The 21008-nt window shown below is 38.8% G+C and overlaps 1 protein-coding gene across 2 annotated transcripts in view; it reads left to right on the forward strand.

Moving 5' to 3' along the window:
• DCBLD2 (discoidin, CUB and LCCL domain containing 2) overlaps window positions 1-21008 on the forward strand; it is a 48093-nt gene that overhangs the window by 7165 nt on the left and 19920 nt on the right. For both annotated transcript variants that reach the window (XM_062619549.1, XM_062619548.1), the window contains exons 2-5: window positions 11454-11681; window positions 17259-17396; window positions 18863-18914; window positions 20257-20329. In XM_062619549.1, the coding sequence (XP_062475533.1) occupies window positions 11454-11681; window positions 17259-17396; window positions 18863-18914; window positions 20257-20329 (491 nt within the window). The remainder of the gene's footprint in view (window positions 1-11453; window positions 11682-17258; window positions 17397-18862; window positions 18915-20256; window positions 20330-21008) is intronic.

The raw sequence follows: 21008 nt of genomic DNA on the forward strand, positions 1-21008 counted from the left end.
ACATACTTCAAAGGGCCCTTCTGTGAATCCATCTTTCTGTAAAATGGCCTATAAATTAGGATCAGAGAGACTCAAACTTGCCACTTTTTTTCAAGAGGTAAAGTTTGGAGGTTGTTTATGTTGTATGTTTGTTGTTTTTGTTTGCTTGTTTGTTTTAAAGAAATGATTCTCTATTGCTTTCTTTGTGCCAAAGTCTTCCATAGCAAGTGTGTTCCATCAGTTTTATTAATTGTAGTGTTAAAAAAAAAAAAAAGGATATTTTCAGATTTATTTTTTTTCTGTTCTGTGTGGGTGTCGTTGGTTTTGTTTAACATTTCATATTGTTCAGTGAAAGTTTCAAATAAGTATATTGCATTTTAACACTCCTGCATTCTTTATGATGTGAAAACTCAATTCAGCTCCAGCAAAACCACGGGAGACTATTAATGATATTCCATGGATGAGGCATCACTTATGCACTGAAAATGAAAATCAATATTCAGATTATCTGTATGCTTTATTAAACACTCCCCACTTTATAAATTTCCTTGTTAATCCCCACTCTAAACCTTCCTCCCAGATTTTTGAAGTTCTTTGCAAAGTTACTTTTTCAAGGAAGAGGTTTTGTCACCCAGGATTGGGATAGTATCCATCAGGATGAGGATGACCAGCCACTGATCACAGTCTTGCTTGAATTCTAGGTAATGTGCATGAAGCCACATGAATTCTCATTTCAAACTTTTCTTCCCCACAGCAGTTCTTCATGTAGAACCACTTCTTTGAACAATACACCGATTTTCTTGGTTCTTTAACTGAAGTGCTGTGGGAGATAGCCATTTGATGTGTCCCTGAGGAACATTGTTAATAGTGGAAAAGGAACTTGAAAAGCTTATTGTACTTCCGTAAGTGGTTGTGAGCAGATAACTCTTTCCCAGTTTCAAAAATATGATGGTGTAAAAGCTCTCCAGTGTGATGCTATCAGGTGCATTATACTAATATTGTTGATCTTGGTCTGGCATTGTCGTGTTTTAAACAAAGTCAGACATAAATCATGCAGTCGCTCTCTCACTCCCCCCCTTTTTGCCCTCCCCCTGCTCCCGGAGGGATGGGAAGGAGAATCAAAAGAATGCAACTCCCACAGGTTGAGATAAGAACAGTCCAGTAACTATGGTATAACACAAATCACTACTGCTGCCACCAATAATAATAATGATAAAGGAAATAACAAGGGAAGAGAATACAACACCTCACCACCCGCCTACCGATAACTCCCCCCCCGAGCCCAACCAAGGACCCACCGATTCCTAGTCCAACCTCGCAGTGTCTCCTAGCCCTTCCGGGTAACTCTCAGTTACATCCTGGGCATGACTTGCTGTGGTATGGAATACCTCTTTGGCTACTTTGGGTCAGGTGTCCTGTCTCTGCTTCCTCCTGGCTTCCCCTCCTCCCTGTCAGAGCATGAGACTCAGAAAGTGCTTGGCCAGACCAAACATTTGAGCAGCAACTAAAAACATCGGTGTTATCAGCACTGTTCCCAGGCCAAAAATCAAAAACACAGCGCTGCACCAGCCACCAAGGAGAAAAAATGACTGCTACTGCTGAACCCAGGACAAGCATTTAAACAGAACTTGTAAATAAATGTTTTGTGACATTATTCCAGATTTGCAGAAGGTTGTTTTTTCATCCCTGAATGGTTTTGTTTTTGGTTTTGTTTTGTTTTGTTTTTTTTTTTGTACGGAGAAACCCCACAGGAATGAGGCAGTTGAAAGGTCCTCAAGATCTTGAGTGGAAAGACGAATTAGAAAAGCAATGGAAACAGAAAGTGAATTGCAGTGATGCTGTTTCGCTTGGTTCCTTCTCATAGTTAGGAGATTATGACTCTGAAAGGATAGTTTACTGCAGTGAGCTAGCATGTATGTGGAGTGTGCTGTTCATGCCTGTTTGCCAGCAAGTCCTCAAGGGTTTTCATAGTTGGCAGCTGTTGCATCTGTAGCTGGAATGTAGCGAGTTAAAGTTGTATCTGGTCATTTTAACTTTGCTTCAAAGAAGTTGAGATGTGGGGGGAAAAAGTCTTGCCTTGTTCGGTGTGGTGGAATGAAGCCACAGTGGTACTTAATTTTTCTTTTACAGATCTGTGAGTTTTGTGAAATGAGGAAGCCCTGAACTGCATTAGCTGTTAATTTCTATTTTTATGCCATTGTTCACAGGTGTCAAAATATGTTGTCTTATCACATGGGTGGAGAGATGACTTAAATTTAATGCTTTTGAACACACGCTTATCAAGTCCAGTGGTGATCAGTTTTTGTCTTTTTCTCAAGTATATTTGAAAATATTCAGTAAAGCATTTCATCACTTAATTTTTAAAGAGCTGTCTTCAATGTCTCCAGTTCTGTAAGTCAAGGCATCCTTCCTGCTTTGAAGAAGTTAGTGCAAGGTTGATGGGCAGGTTCAAAGTTAGCAGACTACTGACTTCCTACATACTTTTGTTACACTTTTGTGCGATTTTGGCACTTAAAAACCTGTGATTTGAGTGTGTAAATTTAGTGTTGTCTTCTAGTTAATCATCTTGTTATTCAGTAGTACATAATGTTTGTTTTATTGTGTTCATAGAGGGTCAAAAGTATGAAAATATTTTAAGGGAACATCAATTTAAAGCAAAATTAAGAATGAAGTTACCTTTCAGAACAGATTGTATGTTGTATTTCATGACTAGAATGAAGCCATGTTGTTCATAATGGGAAAACCCCTAACTGTCTCCATTATCATTTTGAATTTAGAGTTAAAAGTGAGTGTTGGAAATAAAGATGATTCTGTATGTCACCTACACAGGCAGTAGGAAATACTGGTGTAGAGATATGGAGTGTTAACTTTCATCAGTTGGATGACAGACTTTAAAGGTTAGAAACTGATATTTAAAGTCACTGTTCTTGGTGCAGCTGAAGGGTGCCAATAATTCCAGCTGTTTTTTGAGGTTTTCTTTTTGAAATGATGCCCCTGTGCATTTTGTTAAGGTACCCAAATCTTCAGCTTCCTTCCTTCCAGCTTCTGTTGATTCCAGGGTAGCTAAACACGATTTTAACCACCAGTTGCTGCTGTCTCACCCTGTCCTCCCTGTCCCTACCTTGTATCCTCTCCATTGTGCAGGCTTCTGTGACTGAGACCCCTGTTGACCCATAGCTGTACCCTTACTCAGTAAAAGGCAGATAGGGTGATAACCTGGGTTATAAAACAGCTGTACAGCTCAGCCGGAGTTTGAGAAGCACCAGCAGTGCACAGGGTGGGAAGTAGCAGCTGTTTTATAAGGCAGGATGGTACTGCAGCAGTGGTATTTAAATTGATGTATGCCACCATGGATCTGCAGTGTAGGCTGTGTGGTCTCATTTATGAACTGATAATGGAAGAGAGGAAAATTATTATTATAGTGTTAATTTAGCATGTGAATTACTGGTAGGATTGGAGAATTTTCTGCTTGTTATATGGAAGACTTGTGACATTGCATTTGGTCCTGGTGTGGTGAGGAGTCTGAAGACCTTACAAGAGATTCAAAGCTTGTTCTGACCCTGGCTATTGCTTATTCTCATTGAGTTTTGCATGACTGTCTGTGGGTTACTTTCCATTTTCTTCATCAGCAGTGTTTCTGCTGTGTAGCACTTAGAGCACTGAAGTTTATTTTTATGGAAGTGCTGGTACAGATTGCTAAGTAAATGATATGTCTTGTCTTTTGTCTGGCATGTGCAGCTTGCCCGCTTCACAACATACAGCATGTGCTGTCACTGTGATTCAGCATGGGCAGCAGATCAGGAGGGCTTCTGCATTATGGACCATTGAATGTAGAGCCCTCTTTCAGAGTCCTCATGTAAATCATGCTGCTTCATGGCTAGCCTGCCTTTGTAGCCTGCTTTTGCCTGCCTACTATTTAAGAAAGTCATAACTGTCCCTGGGGACTTAAGTCACAGGCTCTGCAAAGGTCTTACAGATCTGATCGATCTTTTCTGTTCTTTTGAAGTAGTTTGGTGAGTACATGACAGCAGAGGAGGTAAGTGCCTGTCTTACCTGCTCTGGTGATAGTAATAATCTAAGATAATTTGTTTGTAAATGTTACCGTATTTTGGATGTTACATTTAGCAAGGCTAAGTGTTACTCTCTTGGATAAAATTCAGCATTGGAAAGCAAAGACTGCATTTCCAGAGATGGTGATTGAAAAGCTGTGTGTACAGATGAAAATGATAAAGTGCTAATTATGACTAGCCCAGCACGTGGCTAGGATCGTATATGAAAACAGTAAAATTTTGTTGTAATGGCATCTTAAATTTTGTACTTCTGCTGTAACAGCAAGAATCCGCCACTGTCTGGTCCCTCCCGCACTACTGAGCTGCCAGCATTTGAAAGACAAAAGGCTTATTGTGCTTTACCTTTTGTATCGTTCCTGTCTTTTTAAACTTCAACCTGTAATTTCATTACTTTTCTAAGGATGCTCCACAGCAAGTAAATCAATCCAGCGGTAATTCCGCTTGCCCTCTTTGCAGTTGCACTGCGAGTTGCACAATGAGCTGCCTCAGAGAGGGGAGCTGGCTGAAATCTAACACTGTGCTGTAGGAATGGGTAGGGGCACCGGTTCATCTTCAACCAGCTCAGTTATTGAAGCCAGTGTGGCACTTTTGCGTGGCTGGCCTTCCCAGGGAAGGGATAGGTTTCTACAGGGTGGGATTCAGAGTTGTTTAAAATGCAAATGCAAGCTGGCAGTGCTGGTGAAAGCAGCAGTTGCTGATGTTCCCCTACTTCCACACTGTCCTGTCCCTTTGTCAAGGGAGGCATTGCTGTATGCAATGGACTAAATTAAGGGAGTGCTCTAAGTTAAAACTGACAGTTTTTTTTTATCTCAAGTCCGTGGCCTGCTTTACCATATGGCTGCAGAAGTGTTTTACCTCCACTACTAGGAAGGGTGTGAAAGCAAGTGGCCAACAGCTAGAGGCAGACAAGGCTTGCTTTTGTCTGGCTGCAATAATTTAAAGTGCCTTCGAGTGTTTATTGAGCAACGGCTTCACTTGTGGAAGTGTGGGGTATTTTATGTTGTGAAACATCTGGAATGGGGATGAAATGATCAAACGAGTGTGTTACAGAGGCAAATAAATGGCATAAAGATGAAGGTGGACTGTGTGCTTGTAGGCTTGTTAAGAAAATTAATTCTGACAGGGGAGCAGATTCCTTTCTGAAGAACAGAAAGGATTCTGTGGATTTTGGTGGAAACAGCAATGATTTTGAAGGACTCAAATAAGGGCATTTGAAAGTACCTGAAAAAACCTAATTAGAATTTGATGTCTCTGTGGTCTTAATTCTCTTCACAGAACATTTCTGCTGGTTGTGTAAACTTTCTTGCTTACACTGAGGAAAGCGAAAAGTAGATGCAGTGTCTTATAGTTACACACTGATAAAAAGCAGGGAAATGCAGATCATAGGAGCTAAACAGAAGAGGGAAAATTATGGTATTGCATTGAATGAGAAAGAATTGTGTATTTGGAGTCAGAATGAAGGCTTTAACATATCTTTTTTTTTCTTACATAACTATAACAGATTGGGTTCTACCTTTAGTTAGTTAAGAAACATTCAGTTACATCTTGTATATATTCACAAAGTACAGAAAATCACAACTTAAACGTAAATCTTCTCTGGAAACCCAGTGGTTAAATTGAGTGTTCAAAAGACAGTGCTACATGTTAAAATTGAGATCAGTATTTTGATATGCGTCAGTTATGCCTTATAGACTGTAAACCTTCAACTGTCAGATGTCTCTATTTTATTGTTCTTCGCCAAGTAAGGAATGGGAAAGCATTCTCTAGTCTAAATATTAATTTTTAACATGTTTGGGTAGTGAGAACAAGATTAGCAGTTACTAATAGCAGCTGATCTCAGGGGGAAGAAGTTCTGATTAATTTACTTCAACGACTATAGAGAATAATTTTTTTTTTTTTTTGGTGGGTATTAATAGAGCACTTAGTACCCACTCCTGCATGTGCAGTACCCTCTCATTTTATGAAATCTTACATTTTCTTATCTTCTTACATTTGTGTTGGTTCAAATTCTGTATTTTACTGGTGTATAGAACTTGGGTATGAGAAATCATTTTTAATCATCTGCTTGATCTCATCAGACATAAGTAAGCCATAGTTTGGGGGTCATATGTAATCTGTCTGGATAATTAATTGATTGAGCCATTCAAAGGCTCCTGCAGAAGAGATGAATGGTGCTCCTGATGACAGTCTGAAAGCAGACTGCTTTCCTCTACCAGCTTCTTAAGAGGCGTCCATGTTTCCAGCACACATTTTGGTGAAAAGCTGAGCTTACTCATTTTTGCTGTGTGCATGGTCCTCAGGACACATGACAATGTACGTATGCAGACCTTCCAGCAAATATCAGATGCAATGGGTATGTGATCTGCTGCTTCTGCAAAGAGTTTTGTCTGTTCTGCAAGTGCAGTAGGTCTGTGGTGTGACAGGGCTGAAAGAAAGCAAGACTCATTGAGCTCTGTACTGGCAACAGAAGTCAGCTCATTCATGAATAATTGATTTAGGAATTGACATCTGCCTCTTCTGTTCTCAGAAACTCCACTCTCATGTACACAGATTAACAGAAACAAAAGCTTCTGTGGCACTTAATGACTTCAAAATGAATGAAGTAGCTATTCTATATATGTGACTGTAGTGCTAAGACCTATACTTTTTCTTGGAGAAATAGCTGAGTATTGCAGATTGCTCCACTGATAGAGGATTTATGCATGTGTCTCTGGAGTTGATCGGTGGTATTTATACAACTTTGGTAGAAATAATGAAGCACCACTTACATAAAGAGATACCCTTTTATAGTACCAATAAAATAAAACTAGGTTTCATTGTTCTATAAGTTTCACTGGAACTATGTATTTTAGAGATTTCCAAATAGCTCCTGAAAAAAATTAGCTTTGAAATAAGGTGATGCTTGTAGATGCATTTAAGCACAACTTTTCTTCCGCTTTCCATTTCTTTCTAGTATGGCTTGACAGCAAGTTCTTCAGTATGGCTAGATTAGAGGAATATTTTTCCTCACATGTTCTCCAGAAAGCCTACAACAAAAGTGAGATTGGAGATTTGCATTTCCATTAAATTGTGTGAGGGGGGTTGGAAAGTTTTCCTTTCTAGCCAGTGGAAACAAGACTGATTGTTCCAAGCTACAAGGGGAAATTTGACATTTCTTAGTCATGTGTCTATAAAAGAAAAGTTTCAATGTCTTTTTAAAACTTACAATGTTTTATTTGCATTTTATCACCTCAATATGTAAGAGTGATTTTGGAGTTGTTTTCCTCGTCAGAAAAGTGCATCCTGTTCCTAGCACAAAGGTAGAGCCAGTACTGTTTCATACTTGAGGCAGCTGAACAGGAAGCTAGTGATGATGATGGTTTAAATCAGCAAACTAGGGAAGAGAATGGTTTAAGTGAATGTTAGGTATGATCTTTCCTACTTTTAACTGGAGAAATTTACAGTTCAAGTACTACTATTTAGGACAAAGAAGAGACTCAGGCTCTCCTTTGTCTTTGACTTCCAGCAACATAGGCTTAAGATATAAAAGCTTGGGGAATAATCAAAGATACATTATCAGATGCATTGTTGGTATTCCTCGTTGTAAGAAACAGCATTTGTGTGGTTACTGAACCCCAATAATAGGCACCTTTAAATGAGAAATAATTACCAAGTAATTATTCTACGTCACGCAAGCATTTTTATTTTACTTAAATGCACTCAGAACAATGTATCTGCTTGTACAGGTGAAAGCTACTATGATTTCATGTTCAAACGGTCACTGTATTAGTGTATCTGTATAATATTTTCAATCTGTAAACAGTTGCTTACCCCTGTCATAAGACAGAAAACCACAGAACTAGTTAACTGGCTCATAGTTTTTATTTAGGCCATAACCATAAACTGCTGTTTATGTTGAAAATCAGTTTTATATGTCTGCAGTATAAAGAGTTTTGAAATACTAGCCACAAATATCACCAAGTATTGGTTTTATTGTTAATATTAGTTTTGTGTATTTTGTGTAAGTACTTGCTTGCGAAAAGCCAGTTTACTAGCAAAGGAATTGGTATTTTTCTCGACTGTGAAGCATATTGTGACTAATAAGGAATCTGACATTTAAAAGTTTACTAACTAATAAGCCATGGCCATGCAGGTTTTGAATGATAAATTTTCACTTGCTTTTGGGTTTATAGCATGCCTTTGAGAAGAAATCAGGATTAAAATGTTACACAAAATGTAAGGTTTAAGTTACCTCTTGTAACATTGGACAACTGTGTCTTATCTATTAGCACAACGTAATTTCGGAAAGTAATTTATCAGCTGTCACCCAAATGGAAATAATATTTGTCAGGGGATGGAATAAAGTGTTCTGCAAAAAATTCATGAAGAAAACCGTGGCTAAACAACAGCTTTATAAATAGAAATTTTGATTTTACCAAAGCAGATATTCCAGTTACCTTTTCCAAAGAAGATTCATTATTTTCATTTAAGACTGCTAGCAAGAAAAAAAGCTGCAGTTTTGTCTGTTTGTGATTCTGTATATACCATCCGCAGTTTAGTGTTTAGAACATGGAGCTCTTTCAGTCTGCTCAGATTATAAAGAGAATAGGTTTTGTTAAGAGCAATTAGGTGCTTTTTCATTTTTCCCATGTGTGTTAGGCTTATCTTTCCATTTAGTCTTGGGTGAAACACATTTAAGAATTCTGAAAATTAGTTATAAGTCTAAATATGTGTACAACTTTTGTTCCTAAAGTTTAGCTTACCTTTTTGTGTTTAATAGAGGAACTTGACATATTAGTGTGCAATATGAAACACTTTCAGACTGACACTTTTAGCTGTCAAAACATGTCAATATAAATTATGTTGATCATTGTGAATTTCTGGTCATTGTGAAATCTTGACATAATGTTAAGTCTGTTGTAATCACTTTGTAGGAACTGTATGCAGGGGCATTTTGAAGGGTAAAATGGACCTACAGATAGTAAGTGTATTTGGAGTGATGTCGAAGATGTCTTTTAGCACCATATCTAGTCTGATTTTTGTCTTTGCTATTTTTGCTGCCATTGTTCAAGGTCCATTGTTCAAACATCTTTTAGAATAACATGTACAGATCACATACAAAAGAATCTCTGGACCTTCTTGTGTCAGATCTTGAAAATGATAGTCGTTTCATGGGACTAAATTCAATAAATAGGCTTTTTAGCCTCCAGTGCTAACAAAAATAAATCAGAGATGTTATGAGGTGTATTTTGTGGGGTTTATGTTACTGCAGGTGTTAATTTTGATGGATGTGTCCTTGTGCTCTGGAATACTTAGTTGGATCAGTGCTGGGACCGATTTTGTCATCTTTGTCAGTGACATGGACAGTGGGATTGAATGCACCCTCAGCAGGTTTTCCGATGACACCAAGCTGTGTGGTTTGGTTGATATGCTGGAGGGAAGGAATGAAATCCAGAGGGACCTTGACACGCTTGTGAGGTGGGCTGATGCCAACCTCATGAAGTTTAACCATGACAAATGCAAGGTCCTACACCTGGGTCAGAGCAATCCCAGGCACAGCTACAGGTTGGGCAGAGAAGAGATTCAGAGCAGCCCTGCGGAGAAAGACTTGGGGCTGTTGGTTGATGAGAAAATGAACATGAGCTGGCAGTGTGTGCTTGCAGCCCAGAAAGCCAACCATATCCTGGGCTGCATCAAAAGGAGTGGGACCAGCAGGTCGAAGGAGGTGATCCTGCCCCTCTACTCTGCTCTCGTGAGACCTCACTTTGAGTATTGTGTGCAGTTCTGGTGTCCTCAACATAAAAAGGACATGGAACTGTTGGAACAAGTCCAGAGAAGGGCCACGAGGATGATCAGGGGACTGGAGCACCTCCCGTATGAAGACAGACTGAGAAAGTTGTGTCTGTTCAGCCTGGAGAAGAGAAGGCTGCGTGGAGACCTCATAGCAGCCTTCCAGTATCTGAAGGGGGCCTATAGGGATGCTGGGGAGGGACTCTTCATTAGGGACTGTAGTGACAGGACAAGGGGTAATGGGTTAAAACTTACGCAGGGGAAGTTTAGTTTGGATATAAGGAGGAAGCTCTTTACTGTAAGGGTGGTGAGGCACTGGAATAGGTTGCCCAGGGAAGTTGTGAATGCTCCATCTGTGGTAGTGTTCAAGGCCAGGTTGGATGAAGCCTTGGGTGATATGGTTTAGTGCGAGGTGTCCCTGCCCATGGCAGGGGGGGCAGGGGGTTGGAACTAGATGATCTTAAGGTCCTTTCCAACCCCAACTATTCTATGATTCTATGAGTCTGTGATCTTGATAGAGTAATTTACAAAGAGCTGGTGATGGTGGATGTTATTGAAAGGATGTTATTTCAAAAACAACAGATAACTAATTAAACTTCTTGTACTACATACAGACAGACGCTCCTCCACATGTCCCATTCCACACTGTTCACCACCACCTCACCTGTATTCCCATTAACACAAGCTATTGCAGCCAGGCCCAGGGCACATCCGTCCCATGGGGCAGTGGTGATGCCCTATGCAGTGACGGGCATGGGGTGGTTTGCAAGGTCACCCCGTAGCAGAGTCAGGGTGAGCCAGAGGGCTGCTCTGTCCTGAGGGGCCTCTATGAGCCACATCCTGCAAAGCCCCACTGCGCAGCACCCTACATCTGTGGTGCTGTCCCGCAGGCAGCTCCCCCTCGCCTCCTGCGGCTGCAGGCCCTGAATCCCATTGAAGGGGTGCAGCAGTGCTGGGTCAACCTCACCAGATTTGCTGTTGAGTAAACAGATTTATCAGTTTGCTCTTTATAATTTGATTTTGAGAATATACCATTTGTGCTATTTTTTTCTCATCTTTAAACAAGTCTTTAGTATTGTTCCTGCAACAAAACAACGCACTAGAAGTTTGATGATGGTCAGACTTGGCAGTTATTTTTCAGTAGAGTATTTGCTTTGTCTTTTCACTTTTGTACATTGTCTTTTCACTTCTGTTTTTTTTCGTCGTGCTGTGAATACAGTAACAGCTATAAAACTGATGTGCTCTTGTTTTATTGGCAGTCTTCTCCCTCCTTTTCAGAACATGTTTTCTTTTGTACATAGGTATTAAGGGAACATGAAATAGCAGCGATACTTCCTGTAATGTCTGTTCAATTTTTTAAGTGGTTGTGGATTAATTTTTATCTTGTTGAGGAAGTTGTAGCAGCTCTCTGGTCACCTGTGATGAGAACCTAACATTATGCAACATTATTTGACTGATATTGCTCACAATTACTGTTCCATCTGCATGTGATTTACCTTCGTGTTCACTTGCAATGTGATACTGCAGTTAAAACCCAACAAATCCCATACCACTGCTGAAACCCAGGATGGCTAAATCACCAGTGAAGCTTTGAAGATGAATGTGTGTAGCTAATTTGTTTTTGTTCTTTTGTAGGTGATGGATGTGGACACACCATCCTGGGCCCCGAAAGTGGAACTCTTGCTTCAATAAACTACCCACAGACCTCTCCCAATAGTACAGTTTGTGAATGGGAAATTCGTGTAAAGCCTGGGCAGCGAGTTCAGCTCAAATTTGGTGATTTTGATATTGATGACTCAGATTCATGTCATTCCAGTTACTTAAGAGTTCACAATGGGATTGGCCCTACCAGGACAGAGATAGGTAGGAGCTTTTATTATTGGTATTTGAAAGCTATAGACTGGTACAGAACTTGGATATACTGTTGGTACTTTTGTTTCTTCTAAAATTTCTCCTGTTTACCTGCTCTGAGCATAGAGTAACTACTGCATGTATAGTTAAGTACTTTTTCATAGCCCTACAAAGCTGTTATCATTCAGTTGGATATTGGGCAGGGTAAGATCTTGCCTGAATATATCATACACTGCTTTGTACAGTGTGAATTTTGAGCCTTATGAGAAGTGATGAAAAGAAGGAAGTGTTTTTTATTTACAGGAATCTCCAATAAGGTAAAGAAAGGAATTTCAGTAAATCTGTAATTAGAATTGTGTTCTTCCTGTACTTCATATCAAGGAATCATTGAATAGTTTGGGCTGGAAGGGACCTTAAAGATCTAGTTCCAGCCACCATGACAGGAGCAGGGACACCTTCTACTAGACCAGGTTGTTCAAGGCCCTGTCTGACCTGTCCTTGAACAGTGCCAGGAATGGGGCAGCCACAGCTTCTCTGGGCAACCTGTGCCAGTGCCTCACCACCCTCACAATGAAGAATTTCTTTCTAATATCTGTTCTAAATCTACCTTCTTTCAGTTTAAAGCCATTACCCCTTGTCCTATCATTAAATGCCCTTGTAAAATGTCCCTCTCCAGATTTCTTGTAGCCCCCCTATAGGCACTGGAAGCTGCTCTAAGGTCTCCCTGGAGCCTTCTTTTCTCCAGGCTGAACAAGCCCGACTCTTTCAGCCTGTCATCACAGCAGAGCTGCTCCAGCCCTCAGAACATCTTTTTGGGCTCCTCTGGACTCACTTGAGCAGGTCCACATCCCTCTTGTGTTGGGGCCCAGAGCTGGAAGCAGGACTGCAGGTGGGGTGTCATGAGAGTGGACTAGAAGGGCAGAATCCTCTCCTTCAACCTGCTGGTCATGCTTCTTTTGGTGCAGCCCAGCATAAAGTTGACTTTCTGGGCTGCACACTGCCAGGACACATTGAGCTTCCCATCAACCAACATCCCCAAGTTCTCCTCAGGGCTGCTCTCAGACCATTCTCCACCCAGCCTGTATTTGTGCTTGTGATTGTCTCGACCCAGGTGTGGGACTTTGCACTTGGCCTTGCTGACCTTCATGAGTTAAGTGCAAATCTTTGAGGAGTGCTGTGTGTGCTTTATCACAGTAGAAAACTAGACATCAGTGACCAGTAAGTAAACTTACTATTGATGGTACTGCTAGAAAGAACAGATAAGGAAAGATTCTCTTGTATAGCATATAGGTCTTCTGTACAGGGAGGGAATACAGGTGCAACTAACTTTCTAAAAGTAAAGTGGTAAAGAAAACAGTCATCTGATTTTCTTTCACTGGTGTCATGCTCATTTAAAATACACTTCACATTGTAGCTCAGCAGATGACCTCTCTGTTTGGGATGCCAGAGTATTCTAAGTCATTGCATTTTGTTTACTGTTATTAAAGCATATGTAAATGTCTCTTCTTGACACAATTCCTATATCCTAAAAAAATGATGTTGTGTAACAATGATAGCAGAACATCCTACATTTTGTTTGTGCATGCAAAAACTAGATGGTAAATGCAACACAGTTCATATAATAATCTTTGATTCTTCTGACTTTCAAGGGAAACTCTCCTGTAATGTTTTTGGGCTTGTTTTTTTCTCAGACGTTTCGCAATAGCTTGCAAAGTTCCTATAAACAGTGGAGAGGGAATTGCAAAACTACGAGGATCTTCATTAACAGAAAAAAAAAAGAAAGTTGTATATACATGTTACCTGAAATGCCTTTCTTTTTATATGGAATTGTTCTGATTTGAATTGTTCATCTTGACGGTATTAAAGGATGTCAGTCTTCAAAAGTTGTGTAGTTCAGATGTTTCCCATCTTCTGATAATGTCTTTAGTTCAATGTTTGTGCTCAAGAAGAGAACAAATTGAATTTCATTACTATAAGGCAGGGTTTTTTTTAAATAGCAATGTAACATTATCATCCATATCAAGGTAGGGTTTAAAGGCCCTTGTTGGTTACCTTGCATAAAAATCAAAATGAATTTTCATTCTTCCTTCACTAAAATTAGCTGCTATTTTGCAGATTTGTTTTATTTTCTTTTTTTTTTTTTAATAAAGCTTTATCTGGAGAGAGAGAGATTCACTTCATCTAATTTGGTTTTGTTCAACTCAAATACCGAGCCACTAAACTGTGTCTTTTTATAAGAGGCCAGTGGAATTTTAGCTTTGGTAACCCTCTTTTCCAACTGTCACCTAGGTAAGTGTGTGTGAAAATAAGTATATGCTTGGAGCTGTTGAGCCAGACTTAGTCTAAAATAGGAAATGCTGCAGTCCTTAAATGGCAAGGAATGTCCAGTTCTGATAAGTTTGTTATTCACTTTTACAAGTGACTTAGTGGGTTCGAGTAAGTTTTCTACTTCATTTGTTCATTTGACGTTCAGCTGTTCCCAGCTGGTGTAGTAGCACAGTATGTTGAGCAAATTTATGTGTTGTTCTGCTCTCAAAATTAAATCACAGGACAAACAGTGATATTAACAGTGTCAGATACAGATGATGCAGGTTCTTGAATGTTCATGGTTGAAGTAACAAACACTGGAGAGATTAAACAGTGACCTGAATTTGTTTGGAGAAAATTTAGATTTATTCTGAGTTTTTCCATTCAGGACTACTGACATGGTTTAAAATTAAAATACTTGTATTATGTAAAATCTGAAATTCCATGATACCTACTTTAACCCAAAATGACTTGAAACTTGGCTGATTAGGTTAAAAAAAAGCATTAGGAGTAAGTTAGTTCATTGATAAACAGAGAAGGTTTCTAATGAAGCTTTTAAGGACTAGTTCTCCTTGCAAGTCTTTTGAATATTTATCAATATATCAAAAGAAGATACAAATCCATGATGTTAAGTTTGTCTCTAGTTTAAGTAAGAGCTAGAGGTGTTTTTTATTAGATTTCATCACAGTCCAGTCATTGTGCATCTACAGTCAGGTGTACTTATTTAATATAGACAGCGTAAGCCCAGACCTCTAGGAGCAGAGAATGTACACTACTGTGGGAATTCCCTCTCCTGTTGTAATGTTGCTGCACAAAAGCACTTGGAGTCCTTTAGTGGATAAGTACAGAAAAAAATAGCAATATTACATCTTCTGCATGCACCGTTGGCAGTCATGTTTTGTACGTTTCTATTGCCTGTTTTTTGAAAAGATTGCTAAAAATCTGTGGAGAGGCCAGGGGAGAGTTAGAAAATGATTTACAGTCTCAGAAGTATATGTCTTGCCATGAATCAGAAGGTACATCAGTCTACAGTTTGTCGAAGGCTGTATCTCCATGGTGCATGCACCCCTGAATAGTTTATCCAAGCTAGATTTAAATGTGTTGCCTTGTGTATTTGCTTGAAGGCGAGTATAAATGGTGTCTTGAGGACAGTCTGACCTACCCTGAGAGCAGTCTCATGCTGGTCAATTGTGTGACAAGATCCAGTGACTGAAAAAAGGAGAAGTGGTAGTTAAAAAAATGGCACAGTTCATCATAATTAATGTAGTTAGTTAATCATCGAAATACGATTTAAAGCAAAACATAGGGTCAGTGTGGAGCCTTACTTATTTGTTAACTATTGCTGATAATCAGTTTAAGTAGTGAATTGAGGTAAAGTTATATTTGTATATTATAAATTTCATTAAACTATTTTTTTTTCCATTAGAAAATACCCTTGCTATGTTCAAAACATAACTGAATAAGTAACATTCAGAAAGCTCTGAATAATGATAGGAAATCGTATTTAAATTTTTTTAAAATTATATTAGTATTTGTGAGCGTGATTCACTTTTTAAAGGGATTTGACATATTGTATTCATTTGTGTTATATTTGTATTTGTTTTGTATTATATTTGTTAAGAACTACTCCTGCAGGACAGTGTTATTCCATTCCCTCTACTTTAGTATTGTAATTTGCTTTTAGTTGAGAAATGAGTCTGGCTTCTTTTTTCCCTATTTTATGTTATACTAAAATAGTTATTACCAAGAAAGCAAATAAATGGATGGTAAACTGAAACATATGCAATGTCATTTGCTGCTGGTGATTATCCATTTGATTATCCACTGTAGAATTTTAATAGGGTTTGTCCTGGGTTTAGCAGTAGCAGTCAATTTTTCTCCTTGGTAGCTGGTGCAGCGCTGTGTTTTGACTTCCAGCCTGGGAACAGTGCAGATAACACTGATGTTTTCAGTTGTTGCTAAGTAATGTTTACCCTAACCAAGGACTTTCTGAGCCTCATGCTCTGCCAGGGAGGAGGGGAAGCTGGCAGGAAGCAGACAGGACACCTGACCCAAGCTAGCCAAAGAGGTATTCCATACCACAGCACGTCATGCCCAGGGGGGGTAACTGGGAGTTACCTGGAAGGACATGGGGTCTTTTGGGTCAGACTCATTTTTCGGTGAGTGGTATTGTATTCTCTTCCCTTGTTATTTTCCCTTATCATTGTTGTCATTGGTGGTAGTGCTGGTGATTTGTGTTGTACGTTGGTTGCTGGACTGTTCTTGTCTCAACCTGTGGGAGTTGCACTCTTTCGATCCTCCTCCCCGTCCCTCTGGGAGCAGGGAAGGGGAGAGCCCCTTAGTTGGGCAGGAACCCGGGCCTCGACCCCCCCCCCCCCCCCCCCCCGCTGTCTGGCTAGGTTAAACCACGACAGGGTTATAGATGGTTTACAGTATTGAATGATCAAGGGAACCTATAGAACAGAAGCATGGGGGGGGGTGGGTGTTTGATTACTTTTTGTTTTATTTTTCTTAATTGATTAATAAACTGATCAGTATTTTACTCAAGTTTTTAGTTAGTAGGACTGGAGAATTCATCCAGGTGGTGTTATTTGGTAGTAATTCTAGGACTTCATGGGGCAAGTATTGTCAATATCTACAGACTGCAGCATCTCCATTTAAAATGTATTATTTTTAGTCATTTTGGATGGCAAGAGAAGTATCTAGATGCAGAATCTCTGTTAGATTTTATAGCTACAGCAAAAAAGAAAGTGAACCAACTGGCAGTTTATATTAATGGTACTCATATATCCATGTATGTTAATGCTGAACTGGAGTGAATCATGCTTGCTCTTGTCCAAAACTAAGGAAAATAGTTGATGGAAACCATGAAATAGTTGACAAGAAGTGCCCCAAGAGCTGTGGGAAGAGAAGGGCTTTTTTCTCGCTTGCTTCTCTAGATGCTTCTCATTGCACTGACTTGATCCTTTTCCTTGACAGATTACTTGCGATCTCTGAAGAACTAAGTGTGGGGGTTACGCATGCTACACGTGAATGGGATAAGGTCACATTTATTTGCAAGTGTTAAAGGTCTGAGAGACACCTGTGGACAGTGGCAAAAGAAATGCATTACCCATATTCTGCCATTTGCTTTAAATGGTCACTGACTACGTTATTTAGTGCACATGTATTTGTTTTTCACTATTCACCAAAAGTAACATGAGCTTACACTGCAAATGAAAAGAGATACTTATTACATATGTTGATTTTGGTCCATGTCTGTTCTTCCACTTCTCTCTATAGGAAAATACTGTGGGTTTGGTTTTCAAATGGATGGTTTAATTACTTCAAAAAGTAATGAAGTCACAGTACAGTTCATGAGTGGAACACATACTTCTGGACGTGGATTTCTCGCAGCTTATTCAACCACTGAGAAATCAGGTATTTATAATCATTTGGTATTTTTCATGTGCTGGTAAAAGTAGAGCTAAGAAACCAGAACTAATTTATTTATTTACACATTTTCGCAAATTACCTTCTAAAAATGAAGACTTTTACTATGGCCTTGCTGGTACTTCTGTGTAGGAAATTGGACTGTAAGTTACTGTAGCTTTAAAAAAATAGTATCAGACCTTACCTTGGGTAGCAGAGGAAGAATCAGAGTCATTTGTTATGAATTAAAGAGCTGGCTCAGATAAAGGACAAAATGCATTTGTTTTTCAGGTAGCACTCAAGGTGACAGATAATAAGTTTTCTTCTCGAGCTATTATGTATTTGTACAGTCATGGAAAATTTTATTTCAGTAATGGTATTCTGTACTCCCTCAGCTCTTTAATTATATAATCTGCTGACTACTTTTTAGTCTTTTTGCAATTTCTGTGGGTTTTCTGATTCTTTTCTCTCTGTATTTTGCACTGTATATGCCGATACACAGTAGACAAAAAGTGAAAGTATCAGCCATGGATGTAAGTAACATGTCACTCTAGTATTTGTTCCCTATGCTGCCTATTTTCAGTACTGCAGGACTGTTAAATGCTGAAAACGCAGGTCTGTTTAGTTAGTTTATTAATTTAATTTTGAATTTTGTGAAAAGAGCATAAGTTTGCATCTCTGAAAAAGAAAAGATGTGAAATTATTGATTTTAAAGTTGAAATTAAAAATTGCTGAGCTGAATGAATTTGGTAGGTAGTTTCTTGCCTTCCTTAGATATGCACCACTCTCCTAGCATCTGTTTGGTTTGGCATCTTGAATTTGAATGTTACCTCTATGAATTAATTGAGAAGCTGCCGTGAGGCTTGGTTTTCCTAATTAGCCATTTATTGTGGCTTCTCAGTACTCTTACAGGCTTCTGAACTTTCAGGAGCTATACATTACCTTATTTTTTAGATTGGATATAAGAAGGAAATTCTTTCCTGTTAGGGTGTTGAGGCACTGGAATAGGTTGCCCAAGGAGGCTGTGAATGCTCCATCCCTGGCAGTGTTCAAGACCAGGTTGGACAAAGCCTTGAGTGAGATGGTTTAGTGTGAGGTGTCCCTGCCCATGGCAGGGGGGTTGGAACTTGATGATCTTAAGGTCCTTTCCAACCCTAACTATTCTATGGTTCTGTGAGCCTATGATTCTATCTTAGGCTCTCTGAGGTATAGCTATGAATTAAAACTAAGTTGCATAGAAAACAAATTTTTGTAGTATGTTCTTATCTTCTTATCTATGTCACTTTCTCAATGGATTTCCCAGTTACTCAGGCAAATTACCAAGGTTCTACTGTGATACAAAATCTGTTGCAAGAAAATTTGGTAGGAACTAAATGTTTTTTTCATTCTGAGGCTTCTGGTTTTGTGTACTTTAAAAAGCCTACTCAAACTTGTTTTCTGTATCATCCTCTTGACCTAACATTTTTTCTTTCCAGACCTAATTACCTGTCTAGACAATGCAAGTCACTTTTCCGAACCAGAATTCAAGTAAGACTGATTTTTTTTTTTTTTTTTTTTTATCTGTTTCCCCCTCAGTCTCTTTAAAGGAGTAATTTTAGTGTTTTCGCTTCACTGTTACATATACCTGATGCAGCTTTGGCTTGTCCAGATAACTTGAGAAACAAACTAATCAGGGTTAGAGCTGGGTAATTTTGATCTTTGCACTCCTCCTTTCTCCCTCTGTCTCCCTTTTTTTGTTATTTACATGCAGTATACAGTAGAACCTCGTTAATTTGCATTAATGTATAGAAGCTAATATCTTATTTCCATAGACAGAACGTTGCTTTTATAAACATATATTACAGAAGGTATACACCTTGAATGATGAAATTTATATTGCAGTTACCTAAGGAGCACTATGAAATGTGTTAAAAATTGCAATCCCATTTCATAGTTTGGTGTGAATTAATGGGGTTCTTTGAAGACATAAAATGCTGTGCCTTCTGATGGGGGAAGCTGAAGTCATTTCCATGTTTTATCCTTCTCTATTTTCATCTAAAGCAAGGGCAGTGTTTAAAACTGCAGACTTGTGAAGTACATAGCTTACTTTTTGGAGATCTTAATCCCTGCCATGGTGAAGTGTTTCAAAGTGCAACTTTTGCATTTCTCTTTAATTTTCCGAAGTTCCAAAACAGGGCCCTAATTGTAGCTTCTGGCCTTATACCTCATGTGCTTAAGTCTCTGAATCCCACTATTTCCGTGGTACCTGCAATGTTGAACTGCAGTGAAAATGTTAATGGTTTATTCCAGTTCACTGCTAGATCTTGAAGATTTATGAAGATTTAATAGTTTTTGTATGTGCAGTATGAAATGGCACCAGAACATGAACATGGGCTTGCATTAGAGGTACAGATGTCTTGCCTCTTGCTTTTCATGAGCTAGTGGCATTAACTGAATTTGGCCAGCTTTTTATGGTCAAAGCATTGCCAGGAATATTGTATAATAGCATTACTTTTCAGATGTATTATTTAAAGGTGCAAACCAAATAGAGATGCAGGTGTTTAGTTTATAAAATAAAATTTGTTAATATCATTACCTATATGACTTTCAATTTACAGAAGCCATGCAGTGTTTATATTATAAAATGCTGGCTTTATTATATTGAGACTAGAACTGTATTTTCAAATGAGACTTTTAAAAATCTTCTTTACATGTTCTGTCCTCCTCTTGTGTACTTCTCTTCCTGAGTATTTTTTTCTGCTTTGATAGGTCTTCAATCAGGATATATCCTTAAATAGTGATATATGAATGATAGCAGTGTAAATCAAAAGCACAGTGACTATTTTGTAGTTGCATCCATCTTTTGACTTGATATTTTGTTTTCTTCTAGTAAGTATTGTCCAGCTGGATGTGTGATTCCTTTTGCTGATATTTCAGGCACTATTCCCCATGGATACAGAGATGTGAGTAAAAATACTGTGGGCTCATGAGAGTTTTGCTAAAACACGCAGTGTATAATTACAAGTCATTTATAGTTCTTCATGTTAGTTCTGTTGCCTGGATTCTGGAATATATTCCTCCTAAAGCTGAATAGCATGGTACTTGGTTTTTGTGCACAGCTGCTAAGTGCCCAGTGCTTCAGATGTTGCCATCTCAAACAAGTGATGTGGTAGAGACACTAAGGCCTGCTGAGAAAGGTGGATCAATCAAAATAATGTGTTATATTTTCTTTTTGGTTTTGTTGGCTTTCTCAGGTTGGGAAATTCAGATTTAGAGAACCAGTTCTATTAATGATGCCATCTTGGTTTTGACAACTGTAATGCCTCTCTAAACAGAGGGTCACAGTGGTTTTCTTAATTTTTATTTGCAGCATGAAAGATGAACTACTATTTATGCTTGGCAGCTATGAAACCATTTTCGGAACAGAGTTAATGCTGCAACATTAATAGTTCTGTAAACAGGAAATTAAAATCTTTAATAATGTAAAGTTTGCTTAGAACACTACAAAACCCTATATAGTGTTTTTCTGATGTAAGCTTGTACAACTGAATTAGCCTGCCATAGGACTGGAGGGAGTTTGCTTTTTTTAAGTGTTTTAAGAATTTAAGAATTTTGCTAGTAATCTAGTAAAAGATTACATTA

The sequence above is a fragment of the Pezoporus occidentalis genome, unplaced genomic scaffold, assembly GCF_034315485.1.
Source record: "Pezoporus occidentalis ecotype Australia unplaced genomic scaffold, CSIRO_AGI_Poc_V1 ctg211, whole genome shotgun sequence".
Classification (NCBI taxonomy): domain Eukaryota; kingdom Metazoa; phylum Chordata; class Aves; order Psittaciformes; family Psittacidae; genus Pezoporus; species Pezoporus occidentalis.